Raw genomic sequence first — 16,152 nt, forward strand, 5'->3', positions numbered from 1 at the left:
TAAAACAGTACACAGTGCTCTTGTTACGGTCTTAGCAATGAGCTGCACAGTTGTGGCAAGACTTTACTAATTTTATAATCCATCCCTCTTGCAACAGAGGCCTAAATTCCATTTGCCTTTGTAATTACTTGCCTACTTACTATCAAAGACCTCTGGTAGACCACATTTATTTTGTTGACTCGAGTGGTCTCTTTTATTTGCCCCTTTGCACTAGATGCTAGCCATACCTCAGGCCCAATAGTTCCAACTCTGTCGTTACCCACGGCTGTGTATACACAAGAAACAGCTTTCTAAAGTCATCTAATGTCATTCAACTGACTTGGCGACTCATCATAATAGAAATAGTTAACATTACCAGGGATGTTTAAATTTTCTCATATTGGAATGTGAATTGTATGCAGTCTTTAATCCTATTGTTATTCAAAATAAAAGCGGCACACCTTAGGCAGGGGATCACTGGATAGTGATCAGGAATGGAAATGCTGAATAATCCAGGTTGTGGAGAACAAATGCTGCTGCAGTTATAATCAGGGAACTCACAAGCACTCTGGAAATGATTTGTACAAATGCAGCATCTTTCAGGAGGTCTCGCAGTGCAGTGGCAGCATCCCTGGCTCTGTGCCAGAAGCTCTGGGTTCAACTCCAGGTCTTGATGACCAAGAAAGTTGTGTTAAAAATGTGGCCACAATGTGTTGAATATGAACCTAAAGTCCTACCAAAACGTAGGTGGCAAAAAGATTCCCGGTCAGCAATATGATCACAAGAATGTTGGAAGCTCCATTACCTCTATCCATTGCTCCAAATTACAACAGGCATGTTACAGCGCACATTGTGTGATGACATTGTAGCTCTAAGAGGCGTATTTTTGAGGAATGGTTCTGAGCAGTCTACCAAAGGCACCAGATTAAAGTTTGTGAGAGTGATAATGGGAACTGCAGACGCTGGAGAATCCAAGATAATAAAATGTGAGGCTGGATGAACACAGCAGGCCCAGCAGCATCTCAGGAGCACAAAAGCTGACATTTCGGGCTTAACTTGGGCTTGGGGTGGGAGGAAGGGATGGGTGAGAGGAAGAACAGGTTAGGGTGGCAGAGACAGGTTGGACTGGTTTTGGGATGCAGTGGGTGGAGGGGAAGAGCTGGGCTGGTTGTGTGGTGCAGTGGGGGGAGGGGATGAACTGGGCTGGTTTTGGGATGCGGTGGGGGAAGGGGAGATTTTGAAGCTGGTGAAGGCCACATTGATACCATCCCTTCCTCCCACCCCAAACCGCACCTCCATCTCCTACCTACTAACCTCACCCCTCCTCCTTGACCCGTCCGTCTTCCTTGGACTGACCTATCCCCTCCCTACCTCCCCACCTATACTCTCCGCTCCACCTATCTTCTTTTCTCTCCATCTTCGGTCCGCCTCCCCCTCTCTCCCTATTTATTTCAGAACCCTCACCCCATCCCCTCTCTGATGAAGGGTCTAGGCCCGCAACGTCAGCTTTTGTGCTCCTGAGATGCTGCTGGGCCTGCTGTGTTCATCCAGCCTTACATTTTATTATCTTAGATTAAAGTTTGTGAAGCTTTGGGCATTTTTTAAACAAGTTAGAACAATGGAGGCAGTCTGGGTATGTATTGCCAGCTCTCTCAGGCCAGGATTTCTTGATTTGCTTTTAGTTTTTAGGTTTAGTTTTAAGCTGTTGTGGGCTTGGAGAAGTTGGAGGTATCTTTTCCCTCTTGGTTACTGCTAGAAGCTGGGTTTCTCTCTGCTGCTGGGTTATCTGTGAGACAAATCTACGTTTTTGAATTTTCCTTCTTGCCAAGGGGTATGTTTATGGGATGTCACTATATTGGAACAATTAATTAGTAATAGTCACTGCATCTACTATTCTATTAAGTTTTCCAATAGCGTCTCTGCTACTCTACTAAAATATTTTGAGGGGGGCTGGTCTGGTCTATAGCAATTGCCACAATAAACTGGGCTCTAAGTGACACAATGCCATGCCTCAAAAATATCAACATTGTTAAGATCAAGACTCTCTCCCACTTGGCATGTGTTGCATGGACTTGTAGGTTAACAATTAAGAAGAGTCTTCTGTACTCAAAACATTAACTTTGTTTCTTTCTCCACAGATGCTGCCATCCCTGCCGAAATTCTTCAGCATTCTGTGTTTGTTTCAGATTTCCAGCATCTGCAGTATTTCACTCTTATCTGACAGACAATTAACCTGTTTGGCCTAATTTTTTATATGCACCTTCCCTAGCATCAGCTCCTAGGGCAGGAGTAACCCGGAGCTTCAAACTCAAGACTTCCAAAGATTTATGAGTCCTGCATGTGAAAATAAGTGTTCCACCCCCTCCTGAGCACTGTCCAAATGCCATCTGTAACTTACCACTGTCAGGGCAGAAGCCCCACTTGCTGTCATCATCATAGCTTCCAGTGGTTGCACACCACAACAGGCCATCATTACGTCCACTACTCGTGCAAGAATCATATGTTTTCCGAAGGAAGGTGAAAGGAAATACACAAGGTGAACCATCTGAATTTCCTCCAATTGTTGACAGGGCTGAAATGTGGAAATCAGATATACAAGCAAGATTTTAAAAAATTACAGATCAACACAGCAGACATTTAAAAAGGGTTCCAAATAAAGAAATTGTGAAAGTGTATTGCTTTAAAAAAGTAATATATGTAAAGGTCTATTTATTCACTGGACAAATTATCTGAATCAATTCTGAGAGACAGGGTAAACTGATACTTAAAAAGACGTGGAGTAATCAAGGACAGTCACCAGGGATTTATCAAAGAAGCATCTTCAAATGGGCATCAAGAATGGAACGTCGAGTCTACATGGGGCTTCTGGGTCCATCCATATAGTTCATGTACCCAGAGTGCAAGGTTTCAAGAGTCAGCCTGCTAACTGCTGGCATACTCTCCTTACTCTGTAATAAACTGTGAAAAGAATCTAAGGATGGAGTTCCAATCAGAGGGCCCACAGTAATGTCAGGCTGGTAGCCCTCCCTCAAGGAGAGAAGGGTGCTGTCAAAGCAGGAAGCTGAGTACGAGGGCACCTCAAAATGGAACATCCTCACTTGGTATGGGAGGTGTGGGGTAAGCGGTAATAAATGCCGCTCTAACATGGGAAAATATTGCTTCCAATGTGATCTCTAAATTTGTTCATTTGCTGGCCGCCTCTTTAGAGCAGGCAGTCAATCCATGGAGAAGCCCCCTGCGGTAAGATTGCATTAATTAACTGCCCTGATGTTTTTTCCATATTTTATTAGTCTTCCTGTCCCTATATTGTTCTCCACTGACCACAAAAGTTCAGGTTTGAGTCATTTGAAGGGTTTACTTCATTCAGAATCATTGCGGCATGTTGCAGAAGTGCTTATTGCGCACATGAAAAGAATTTTGGCAAGTCATTTTACATCATTTCCTACTACTCTCATCCCATTTTGACACATTAGAGTTAATGTAGTTCCTCATGGTGATAATGAGTTTTTTATGAGTGTTGGAAGATCCTTTTCTAATGGGATGCATATTTTGTTGTTTAACAGTTGTATTGAAGTCATATGACACTAACTTGAATGGATAATTTTGCCCAAATCAGTTAGTCTCTTTGAAACAAAATAGATCTTGCCAAGTGTAGATGCAACTGTAAGATCAGACTTTGCTACACAACAAACAGAATTACCTTGAAAACAGGTATGAACCATTGCAGTGACCAACCTTGAGTTTTACACCCTGTTGCTAATGTAGTAGGAGGGTGAACAGAAACCTGCTGATTGCTAAGTGTCATTGTTCTTACAGTTAATAAAATATCAAACATTCCAAAATGTTCCACCCATTCAGGAATGTATTGATAAGCAACGCTGGCCTGGCATTTCATCAATTCTTTAAAGCATCCCTGACACTCAGATTTACAACTTGGGAGAACTTAAAGTCAAGTGATGTTTTCAAGGAATGTCACAGTTGACCAACAGATGAAGAATATCTCGCTAACTATGTAGCCCACCTTCTGTCATGTATCATGCACAAACTGTTAATACCTTGCTCTGGACAGAAGCCGTATTTTCTGTCTGTGTCATAATCGCTGGTTGTACTACACCACCGGTAGCCATCTGATCTTCCATCCGTTGTGCAGCTATCGTACCGCCTGCCTTCAAAGGTGAAAGGAAATGAGCATGGCTCTCCACCAGCATTTCCTCCCATCGTAAAAAGCACTGCAAGGAACCAAAACAATCACATATTATCAGAGGCTAAGTTTTAAAGGAAACAACAGAATCAGACCTTTGACGAATTAGTTCCAAAATTGATCAAACAGAAACAAAGAATATTCCAGACTCATTATTTGTTTAAAATGATCTATGAACCTTAAAAAAAAAACTTTATTTCAATGTTGTTGCCGTTAAACAACATGAAACATCTGTTTCAATGACTCATATTTAACATTAGCCTGCTCCAGCTGCAGTAAATTGGTTGAACCATAAGTTATTATAGATTCTGGCTGTTGGTTAAACATGGAGCATAAGATCAATTATGGTTATAATAGATTTCAGCATGCTGCTGACTCATATAAATATGCAATAACACCAAGTACAAAAACACTTCTTTTGGCCCTGAGTGAAATCACATGTCTACAGTATTAAGACAAAAGCACAAAAACAACAGCACCATAAATGGAAATGTTCAGGTTGTTAAATGTGCTGCTATCAGCCAAAAGAGCTTACAACACTTCTTCCAGTACAAATCACAGAATCCCTATAGTGTGGAAACAGGCCCTTTGGTCCAACAAGTCCACACCGACCCTCAGAACATCCCACCCAGACCCATCCCCCTATAACCCACCTCATCTACTCATTCCTGAACACGCCAGGCAATTTAGCATGGCCAATTCACCTAGCCTGCACATCTTTGGACTGTGGGAGGAAAGGGGAGCACCCAGAGGAAACCCATGCAGACACGATGAGAACGTGCAAACTCTGCACGGACAGTCACTCGAGGGTAGAATCAAACCCAGGTCCCTGGCGCTGTGAGGCTGCAGTACTAACCACTGAGCCACTGCGCCACCCAGAAAATCTTTACAGAGCATTCAAACACTGGTGCACATCACAACAATTCTGCTGTTGTATTTAAATATGTGCAATCCAGTGTTATATTACGTATGCCATAAATTCACTGTTCCATTATATTAATGACTATATTTCATGGTGTGTACCCACTCTGGCAGTCGGCAGGACTGATGGGGTTGGATCAGTGTCTGCTGCTAGGTTCGCTGTCACTGTTGAGAAGATGACTCGACACCTTAAAGATGATTGAGCATTGATAGCTATGTGCCCCAAAACTCTGGAAAATGGAACCTGAGGGGCTCTGGCAATAGTCAGGCAGGAACTGGTGAGGAGGTGGTTTGGTTTTGCCAAGGGTAGGCAGTGCCATGTTCACCAGGGCAGTCATTAATCACCATGGGTTACCTTTATTGCACTGAAGAGCACCTGAAAAGAAGGTTCCACCCTTCCCTGGAGCCCATTGGATGGCCACAAGAGTTTACCTCACAATCTCCTTATGTGCTGAAGAAGCCAAGTGATGGTCAAATGTCAGCAAAGGTTAGAAACAGGTCCTTAATTAGCTACTTAAATGGCTCAATTGGGCTCCAGGTGGACAGGCACCTGCCACCTTCCAAACTGATGGTGAGATGGCAGGGTGCAGGAAGATGATGGGGACATCATCTTCACTTACTGTACTTCCGTGGATAGACGTTTTGCCCCCCCATCCCGCCCACAATTAAAGTGGTTATGGGCCATAATGATCAGGAAGAGACTTGTTTCAGTCAAGAGGCAATGCTGAGTTGGATTATCCCAGTAGGCTGTTAAAACTTGCCCCAATAATTAGGGATTCAGTTATGAAGAAAGTAATTTGACTAATTGACAATGCAACAGCAATGTGTGTCTGTGGCACTGCGCTCCAGCATGAGTCCCTGGCTCTCGGGAAAGGAGCTTGCAAACATTTAACTCTGATTCTCTCTCCACACATGGTGTTTGGCCTGTTGAGTATTTTCTGCATTTTCTGTTGTTTATGGCCTTGCTCATCCACAATTCATATTGTCGGGGTCCAAAACTTCTCCAAAGTCAAATTTTCATTCCATGTGTAAATTCTTACATAGCCTCTACTCTCCCAGGTCTCCCATATCAAACTCTGTTACTCTTAATGCAGCTTTATGTGCATCTATCCTTTACCTAAACCCACTGCTCTGGCAGGAATAACATGAGCTCGCTAGGTCCCAAGCTGGAAAAGTCCCTTCCTAAACTCTCAGGTTTCTGTGTCTCTGTTAGTCTCTTTGACCAAAGCTTTGATTACTCATCTGCATCTATTTTTGTTCAAACATGGTTCAGTGAAACAGACAACTATTTTCCCATGTCACAAGATACAATACAAACGCTAGTTTGTGCTGATGAATGGAAAACACAGGTTAAAACAGAAAACTTACGTTCATGAGGACAGAATCCATATTTTGCATCTGCATCAAAATTATAAGTTGTGGAACACCATGGGAAGCCATCGTTACGGCCTTCTGTAGTACAACTATGGTATTCTTTCCCATTAAATAGAAAAGGAAATTTACAAAATTCCCCTTCTGCATTTCCAAATTTTGTCTTAACAACTGTAAAATATAAATGTTGAGAGACTCCAAATCAGAAATTACAACGCATACTCATAAATATTGTACAACTATGATTAACAAGTGTAATAAATTTAGTACCATTTTATTAATATTGGCCAAAAAGTAGATAATAATATTAATTGTAACAGAATATTTTATGCAAATCAAATATGCAAACATTTAATGATAACTTGGAATTTGAGGGACACCTTATGACCATGAAACAATGTCTGAAAACTGAGCAACATTAAAAGCTCTCTTATTCTGTTACAACAAGTGTTGCATATGTAGCAGCAATGTGAAAAACATTGATAATTGATAAGTTTAATGGCAAGTTTCAAATTACAAATAAACAATAAATCTGAGATGTGCTACAGTTAAACAGATATGTACCTCGTCCTTCACCCAACGTCCAGAATTCATCATCATCAAAATGAGAATCGCCACCAATTCCTGTTGATGGGGCAAAAGCATGTGCTAGCAGCCCATCCTTCCCATCAAATGGGTATCCATCACCGTGCTCTTGAAAAAATTAAGATAACATGCCTGTTTAGATTTCATACACATCACTATCTGATGTTAAAATAATAAGTTACTTTTGATGATCTCAAAATATGCTTCATTACTTTGTTTAGTATTATAGTCTGTAATTAGAACACATTACATCCTCAATGGTGGTTTGTTCCAAAAGCTCGATAGGTAGATCTAATCTTTTCAATTTCCAGTGTTATTGTAATAGAAAATTGCATAGAACAAGGAAGATGCACAAGAAATTACAACGCAAAACATTGAATGCAGCATGGAATGGGAATGTAATATGCAAACAATTGAATTTATTGCAGTATTTGTCTACATTAACTTTAGTGTTTGTTTCCCTTACAATGTTCTATTGTACAAAGTGTTTGGGATATGGTATGCAAGCTTGTGGAAGACATAAAGCTGTGTGAAGGTAGATTCCTAAGGGATACTTAACAGCTTCAAGAAGATTTCCAACTCATTGAAATAGACCCACATTTGGCAAACAATGCTCTACTCAGAAAAATAAGATGCCACGCACATGAGAGACAGTAGGAACTGCAGATGCTGGAGAATCTGAGATAACAAGGTGCAGAGCTGGATGAACACAGCAGGCCAAGCAGCATCACCGGAGCAGGAAGGCTGACGTTTCAGGCCTAGACCCTTCTTGGCCCAAAACGTCAGCCTTCCAGTTCCTCTGATGCTGCTTGGCCTGCTGTGTTCATCCAGCTTTACACCTTGTTATCTCTCCTATGCATATGAGAATCTTTGCTGCAGGAAATGATATTCCAGCCAACGGTAAATGAAAAAGCGAGATATTGTACTCACTTTTGAAAGGTTCATGATCAGTGTTGTGAAACTACAGCTGAAGCAAACAAGGTTCTAGGTTGCAATCATAGGACAATTTGCAGCAAAGCATACAATTTTGCTCTTCTGTAAGACCTTGTTAGAGTCTTAGAAGACAGTGCTCCACTTTGACCTCTTCACATGATGAGAAATGTTGCAGTTTTGGAAAACATGCAAAGGAAGTGACAGATTAATTCCCAGTTTAAATGGGTTGACTAGACTAGATAAGCTTTGCTTTAGAACATTTTAGACACAGAGATGATTTGATCGATGTTTATAAAATAATGTGAGAAATAGTTTGAGTTTCCGTGTGTCATTGTTTTTAATTGGATAGATAGGAAGGCTAGTTACAGTTTGCATAAGTACAAAGCTAGGTTTGATGTTAGTCAGCCCTCCTTTTCCAGAAAAACAGTGAATCAGTGGAACAGTTTGCCAGCTCATACAAACAGTAAGTGTTGGAGAAAGTCAGCAGTTCTGGCAGTATCTGTAGAGAAAGAAACAGAGTTAACATTTCAAGTTCTTTCTGTCTCTTCCTCAGAATTGAAGAGAGAGTGGAAAAGGATGAGTTCTGTGTGTGGAAAAGATGGGCAGTGTAACAGATTGAAAGACCAGGGAAAGGTTAGAGGATAAGGGAGGCTGGACAGTTCAGGTGTAACAGAACAAAAGGCAAAGGGAGTGATAATGAATGCAAAGGAGAGGTCCAAAGCAGATGCTACTAGTAGGTGTTCATAGAGAGAATATAAGTCAGGTCTGCTGAAAGCAAAAATCAAGATAAAAGAGACTAAGTAGGGGTGGAGGGGGCAGGAACAAAATGAAGATAAGAGGAGCTGCGTTTTTACTTAAAATTTCCATCACCCACAGTATTTTGCTTCATATTAGCATGCAATGATTTTCTGTAAGCCTTCATGAAAGACTAGACTTGCTGGCTGGTGTGGGCATTGCTTTGTACAAGATATGGATGCCCTGTAACATCAGTCATGGGCAATATGATCTCCTGTTCTAGTTCTGATGGACTAAAGAAGCAAGAATGGAATTTTCAATGCTTTTTCCTGAATTTGGCTTGGTCTTTCATTTGGATTTCTTGCCTTTTCTAGGAAATTATATCAGTTCACATGGGTACAAAACCTCTATTAAAATCTGCATAACAGATCAACTATGGGGATCAAGCTGGATGCATTTCTGCTGCCCATCATTTTCTTACGTTCATACATGCATTTTCTTTTCTTATAAAAATGACTTGAGATTAAGACTGTACTCAAAAATATTCATGCTTGAAATAGGAACAATAATACAAAATATCTGCATGCAAAAGATTTTGAAAGGTGTTATGATAATTATTCAAGATGAATCATAAAATCTCTACAGTGTGGAAGCAGGCCATTTGATCCAGAGTCCACATTGGCCCTCTGAGGAGTATCCCCAACCAGACCTACCCCCCTAGCCTATCCTTGTAACTCTGCATTTCCCATGGCTAATTCACCTAACCCGCACATCCCCAGAAACTGTGGGCAATTCAGCATGGCCAATCCACCTATTCTACACATTCAGGGCTGTGGGAGGAAACCCATGCAGACGTGGGTAGAATGTGCAAACTCCACACAGACAGACACCTGAGGGTGGAATCAAACCCTGGTCGCTGGTGAAGTGAGGCAGCAGTGCTATCCAATGAGCCATTGCACCACTTTCAAGAATCAACTAGTGTCAATGATTTGGCTGTACAATTGATAATTGCAAATCAAGTTAGCAGTCTTGGCCATGCCTTTGGCAGAAGTGTTTAGCATTGTTTAAGCACTTTGCCTCCCCAAGTCTACCACTATAATTCAACATCGCAACTGAGAGATCTCTAAATAAGTAGCATAGACTGGGATGGGCATTTTCTTATTACCTTATATTGGCCAATACCTTTACCTGCCCCGTATGAAGGAAATTATTCTGAAGAATTGTTTACTCCTGAAGATATAGTACTACTTAGTGTATCAGTGAAAGCCCATAGGAAGGTCAGGCATATTGACTTCCACCTGTGGAATCCAGGCTAGCAGCATTGTTACCTTCCCTGTGCACACTACCACCTTTCTCTCCAAAAACACACACACAGCCGTCCACACAGAATACATCTAAAAAAATGATTAATGTCCTTATCCACATCCTTAATGTGGGGACCAAGGAACATTTGTCTTGACAAAAGAATGAATGTGTCATGTCGGTGACCTTCCAATCAAAGGGCACTGACCTGAAAATTAACTCTCTTTCCCTCTCCATAAATGCTGTCTGACCTGCTGCATATTTCAGCATTTCCCGTTTTTATTTCAGATTTACAGCAACTCCAGAATTTTATTTTTGAACTTGACTGAAGTAGGATCTGGACAGCATTTGCCAATGGCAAGTGGAAACTAAAACTTTCAAATAGATGTGACAAGCTGGTGGTGCAGATGTACCCAGAATAGTGTTTGCACCATACAGTGTAGATCCTCTCCTCCTGATACAGAAAATTGCAATGCTGGTGGATGTTGGCAGTCACAATTCCACTGGTCATACAAGGTTTATGCTCTTAGAAGTCTGGGTCCAAAACATCTGCTTAACACAAAGTGTTTGACAAATACTTGGATTAAGTGTTCTTATATGGAAGCACCACATAAAAGTCCCATTTAGACATCACTGACAAAAGCCATGTTGAATATTTATAATCCAACATCTGTGTTAGGTTTCAAGAAATTTAATTATTACCCCAACGGCCAAAGTTGATCATGATGTCTGCCTCTCCATCGAAGATCCTTGAAAATGACAGTGGTGTGACGTCAGCCCATACCTGGAAGGCCCGAGCAAAAGCATCATCCACTGTCTCAGAGTCCAGATCGTAAGTGTATCCCAAAATCCTGTAAGGAATAAGCAGCAGAAGCTCAGCTTGATATGCCTAATCAGTAATGTAAGGCAGCAATGACAGAAATCCTTCTCATAACTCCCATTAGAATTTACAGTGATACAATGATTTATTTTAAGCAAAAACAAATCCTTTTTGGCACATTGTTGACTGCAAGTCTTTTCTTTCCTTAAGTGGTAACAGGAAATACTTTTCATAAGTTCATTGATTTGTACCTTGCTGTTTCTGTTCTTGGCTACTCCTGCCAGGAGAGCTCATGTTGTGGTCCGTCATGTTTGTCTGTCTTGCACCATCCTCACAAATCTACTGTTCCTTCTCTGTAACTGCTCTGTGACACCCAATCACTGAAATACCCCAGGGTGACCTCTCCAACGGCTGCCCTCCATTTTGCCCTCTAAGGCAATTCCTGCAGCTTTTCACCTTGACCAAATGGCTGAAAGAGTGACATTTTATTTTCTGAATGTCACTCTTTAAGAGTGTCACAGCTCTTGAAACTTCAAGTACCTTTTCATTTGTCTTATGATCTGTCTATCCAATTTTTAGCTTATGTTCTCAGCATTCACATTTCAAAAGGACTCTATTTTCTTCCACAGATCATGATGTGCTGTCCAGCTTCCTTAGGCATATAGGAGAGTTTTGAGAGTTCATTTCTTGTTACAAACAAAAGTTTTCATGTTGAGAATAAAACCTTCATTTTACAAAATTACCTCTGTCTACCTCTGTTGTTACCCTAACTAGGGCACTGCATCTGCCAAATGCAGTTATCATTTGATAAGTACAGATAAGTATCTATTTATTCCAGTGTGACACCATCAACTTCATTCTTCACTCTAGTACATTTGTATTCCATCGGAGTAACATTTTATTTGCCCTCTGGGTGTTCGTACACAATCCACTGGCTAAGCCTCAAAATTTTACTGCATCTATAACATTTTGTAGGGTCTCTTCTGATTCTGCAAGAAGTGGTGTGTCATCAGCATACCACAGTCTGTTATATTCTTGCCCAATTCATCATCCATAGAAGTTAATCTAATCCGCTAATTATTTAACAACTAGGAGCAGAAGTAGGCAATTCATGCCCTGCAGCCTGTTCTGCCATTTAACATGATCACAGCTGATCTTATCTCGGCCTCATTTTTCTGCCCGCTCCCTATGACCCTTTACTAATTAAAAGTCTATCTATCTAATCTTTGAATTTATTCAGTGCACTGGCAATCACTCTACTCCAGGGTAGTGAATTCAGCAGATTCATGACCCTTTCAGAGAAGTATATTTGTTCACTGTGTACAGCGACTAATTTTGGTGATAGTACACAAACTTATCATACTCCTCTTTTCGCTTGAAATGTGTCTGATCACCACTCTTCTAGCTTGAATGCTCATGGTGGCTCAGTGGTTAGCGCTGCTGCTTCACAGCAGCAAGAATCCAGGTTCAATTTCACCCCTGGATGACCAATTGTGTGGAGCTTGCACATTCTCACCGTGTCTCATGGGTTTCCTCTGGGTGCTCCAGTTTCGTCCCATAGTCCAAAAGATGTGCAGGTTAGGTGGATTGCCAAGGTTAAATTGTCCATAGTATCCAGGGATGAGCAGATGAGGTGGATTAGCCATGGGAAATGTAGGGTTATAGGGATAGAGTGTGTCTGAATGGGTTGCTCTTTGGAGGGTCAGTGACCTAAATGGGCTGAATGGCCCGATTCCACACTGTGGGGATTCTATGATTCTATTTGGTCCTAACGGAGGCTCTGGATAAATCTTATATTTCAGCAAAATTTCGAATGAACATTTTTCATAGTCTAAAAAACAGCTGTAAATAGTCTTTGTTACTCAAGATATCTACTGAAAATTGTTCTCGTTCTTATTTTAGGACTAAATTCACATTACGTTTCACCAAGTCCTCCTTTAAATATATTATTATTGCTTTCTATTACAATTTTCATGATGCATTTAATGAAACAACCGATTAAACAATTAATATCTTTCCTTCAAGGAAACAATTTTGAAATAACAGAGTAATACAACAATCAATCAAAAACTATTTTCGTTTCCCTACAGCATATTGAAACAATGAAGTTTTAGACATGCTCGCCAAGCCAGTGGATTTGGTTGCAAATGTTTCATCACCCTGCTTGGTAACATCATCAGTGTGCCTCTGGTTATTTATTTGCCTCAGTTTGCTGGGGTGTTTCGTACCACTTCTGGTTCTGTTTCTCTGGTTTGTACACTGGGTCTAATTCAATGTGTTCGTTAGAATGCCAGGCCTCCAGGAATTCCTTGGTGTGTCCCTGCTTGGTTCGTGTTATTATGGATGTGTTGTCTCAGTCAAAATTGCGTCCCTTGTTGTCTGTGAGTAGCGAGACAAGTGAGAACTGGTGGTGTCTCTTGGCGGCTAGCTGATGTTCATGTATCCTTATTGTCAGTTTTCTTCCAGTTTGATCAGGTGGTGTTTCTCACAATCCTTGCATGGTATTTTATATATTACACTGGTTTTGGGTATAGAATCATTTAGATTTGTCAGCAGCTGTCGCAGGATGGTTGCTGGTTTGTGGGCTGCCCTGATACCCAAGGGTCTGAGTAGTCTTGTTGTCATCTTTGAATAATGGTAGGGTGATTAGTGATTCTGGTCATGTTGTGTCTTCCCATTGTGATCTGTCTCGGAGGTAACAGTGGATTATGCTTTTCGAGAGTACATTCCTTTTGAAGGCTCCATATATGTGCTTCTGTTTCACTTTGCATTGTTCTGGGTTGTTGCAATGTGTTGTGGCTCATTTAAATAGTGTCCTGATGCAGCTCTGTTTATGGGCACTGAGGTGATCACTAGTGTAATTGAGTATTCGGTCTGTATGTGTGGTCTTTCTATACAGTGGCTAGTCTGGAGTTGCCTGGTGTTTTTGCATTCACTGGTGGCACACTGAAGTTGTTACCTAGCAAGGTAACTAAATGTTTGCAACCAAACCTACCGGCTCAGCAAGCATGTCTACAACCTCATCTGAGCTACAAATCTTCTTGAAAACTTTAAATATTGAAACAATCCCAATGAAACCGTCTTACCAGTTACATAAGTGATTAAAAGACACACCGAAGAAAACTCCACATGTTTATACACACCTACCTATAAGTTATTTGCTTATTCTCCCATTTGGGCATCTGTGGGAAGAAGTTGTAATTGGCCACGTCAGGAACTCCACACCGCGGTTTCTTCATCACACTTACTGTCTCACTGTCCAGTTCTCCAGTTTGTGGTAATCCAAAAAATTTCTGCATCTTCTTCAGTGTGTCTGACAGTACCACAAGATCACACCTTTCTTTCGGGCAGCCATAGAATTTATTCAAATATAACTAATATAAAATATAAAGAAATATGTTTGTATAGGTAAAATATTAAAGATTTTGAGACAGACATTAACAAGTTAGTTGAAAATGCTCTGATTCTGTGTTGGTTGAACTTGTGGCAAACTTTGCTGGTGTATTTGAGAAATTCTGAATGGATTCAAAAGTTGAGGGCTGACCACTTTAAATGCATTATAATTCTTATTTACATTGCAGATTTCATTTTGCACTAATATTGTGTTATAAGGACTTGATAAGTCAAACAGACATCCTGATTTTCTTGTGTTAACTTCTTGAAACTTGTAGTGCGCTTGACGTTAACGTTTTCAAGTATATTCATAACTTGATACTCCAAAAGCCAACTTTCATTGGCTAATAGCCTGCAGAAATCTGTCACGTGTTTCTGTAATCCTAGAGGCAGTTGGATTTATGCCATTATTTTTTCAGCACAGACACCGTTAGAATACCCACAAACTTTCGGGATCTTGTATGGATGCTTATTAAATTATGGCAATAAGTTAGCATCCAAAGTACATTGTTAATTTGACACGTATTAAATGTTTTGTAACATATATACGGACACAGTAGGCATATGGAAAGATTACATTTGTTCTACTTGTTTTGTGACTAATTTCCCAAATTTTTTTTAAACTTAGTCCTGCCCTTGTGTTCATTGAAATATAAGATTAATCCTATCACTAAGCTATTGGATAGCTCTTAGATAAACAATGTGAGGTTCCACTTATCTATAATTGTTTTGTTTTGTCTACATGCAAGGTCCCCTGCCTTGCCAAAACGAACAGATGTTATCAAGCCCCGTGGCGTTCTCTCTTCTAGACTTTTAAGAAACTTTGATGCCCTGGAGCCACTGAGGGGGGAAAAAGTAATCGCTTCCTTCGTTTCAACAGCTGTTGTGAAAGCTAAAGAAAACGACCACTTAACATAAAACGCCATTTGCAAGGCAGCCGGGCATTAGAAAGTTAACGTCTCCCCACACTTACAGTGGCTATTTCCTTGTCTGTCTTCGTGCTGTTATCACCTGGAAACTTGATTATGCCAGTCGGTGCCGCTAAAGTCTGCTGGACCCAGATGATCTGGAGCAAGGTTACTTTTAAGACTAAGCGATAAAAGTTGCCGCTTGTTTCCATGGTCATTTTCTTCCAGTGGGAGAGCACCTATTTATCAAAAAGAAATGCCGTTGCTGTGGTGTCTCTGCGATATCCTTCACTGCACAAACATTATGCAGTGTTTCTCTGCTTTGCCAGCACAGCTAGTCTCAGGCAACTATGTGCCGCTCTTAGCTGAGTCCCTGCCGACTGAAATCCTTTGTACTTCCAGATGCGCAGACGCGACCGATCTGCTAGAGCAGAAGGACTGGCGGAAGTTGAAAAAAAATCCACCGAAGGAAATGCATTCTCTGGCGACTGGGGCTGCCCCAAGTTTATATTTGGAAACAAGACTGTTCCGAAAATGAACGAGTTTTGTTTTAAAGGCATGATCGTTGGGTAAATGCACCAAAATTGTCAGAAAGCAACAATGTTCCCATCATATTTCGAAAAAAAAACAGTACACGTGAAACAAACCGCTCAGGTTTTGAGTTCATTTCACAATTCAGACGTTAGAATTGTATCGGTTGCAAAAGGACACAGGCTTTTGACCCCAAAGTACGCCATTGATATTTTTCTTCTCTTGAGGCAATATCTCTTCCTTACAGTAATCGCATTCCATATGTACTTTTGGAGATCCAGTTATGGAGAAAGGCGCTGTATAAATGTATCTTTCAAGCGAAGAATTGCAGAAATAAAGCTGCATGTACTGACCATTCAGTCCACAGATAATGATTAATAAGTAATTCTAGGCACGGGTAATATTGGCCCCTTAATTGTGTTGATACTCAATATAAACATGAAGGGTATATTAAAATCCTGTTAAAACGATTC

General features: G+C 40.8%; 1 protein-coding gene across 1 annotated transcript in view; it reads right to left on the reverse strand.

Moving 5' to 3' along the window:
- Positions 1 to 15,576, reverse strand: part of mmp2 (matrix metallopeptidase 2) — a 28,421-nt gene extending 12,845 nt beyond the window's left edge. Inside the window, exons 1-7 of the mRNA XM_048546797.2 lie at positions 15,214 to 15,576; positions 13,995 to 14,221; positions 10,730 to 10,878; positions 7,037 to 7,165; positions 6,470 to 6,643; positions 4,035 to 4,208; positions 2,378 to 2,551 (exon numbers count right to left, since the gene is read on the reverse strand). Coding sequence (XP_048402754.1) covers positions 2,378 to 2,551; positions 4,035 to 4,208; positions 6,470 to 6,643; positions 7,037 to 7,165; positions 10,730 to 10,878; positions 13,995 to 14,221; positions 15,214 to 15,366 — 1,180 coding nt within the window. The 5' untranslated portion in view covers positions 15,367 to 15,576. The remainder of the gene's footprint in view (positions 1 to 2,377; positions 2,552 to 4,034; positions 4,209 to 6,469; positions 6,644 to 7,036; positions 7,166 to 10,729; positions 10,879 to 13,994; positions 14,222 to 15,213) is intronic.
- Between the last annotated feature and the right edge of the window lie 576 nt (positions 15,577 to 16,152).

This window comes from Stegostoma tigrinum, chromosome 16 (genome assembly GCF_030684315.1).
Source record: "Stegostoma tigrinum isolate sSteTig4 chromosome 16, sSteTig4.hap1, whole genome shotgun sequence".
Taxonomy (NCBI): Eukaryota; Metazoa; Chordata; class Chondrichthyes; order Orectolobiformes; family Stegostomatidae; genus Stegostoma; species Stegostoma tigrinum.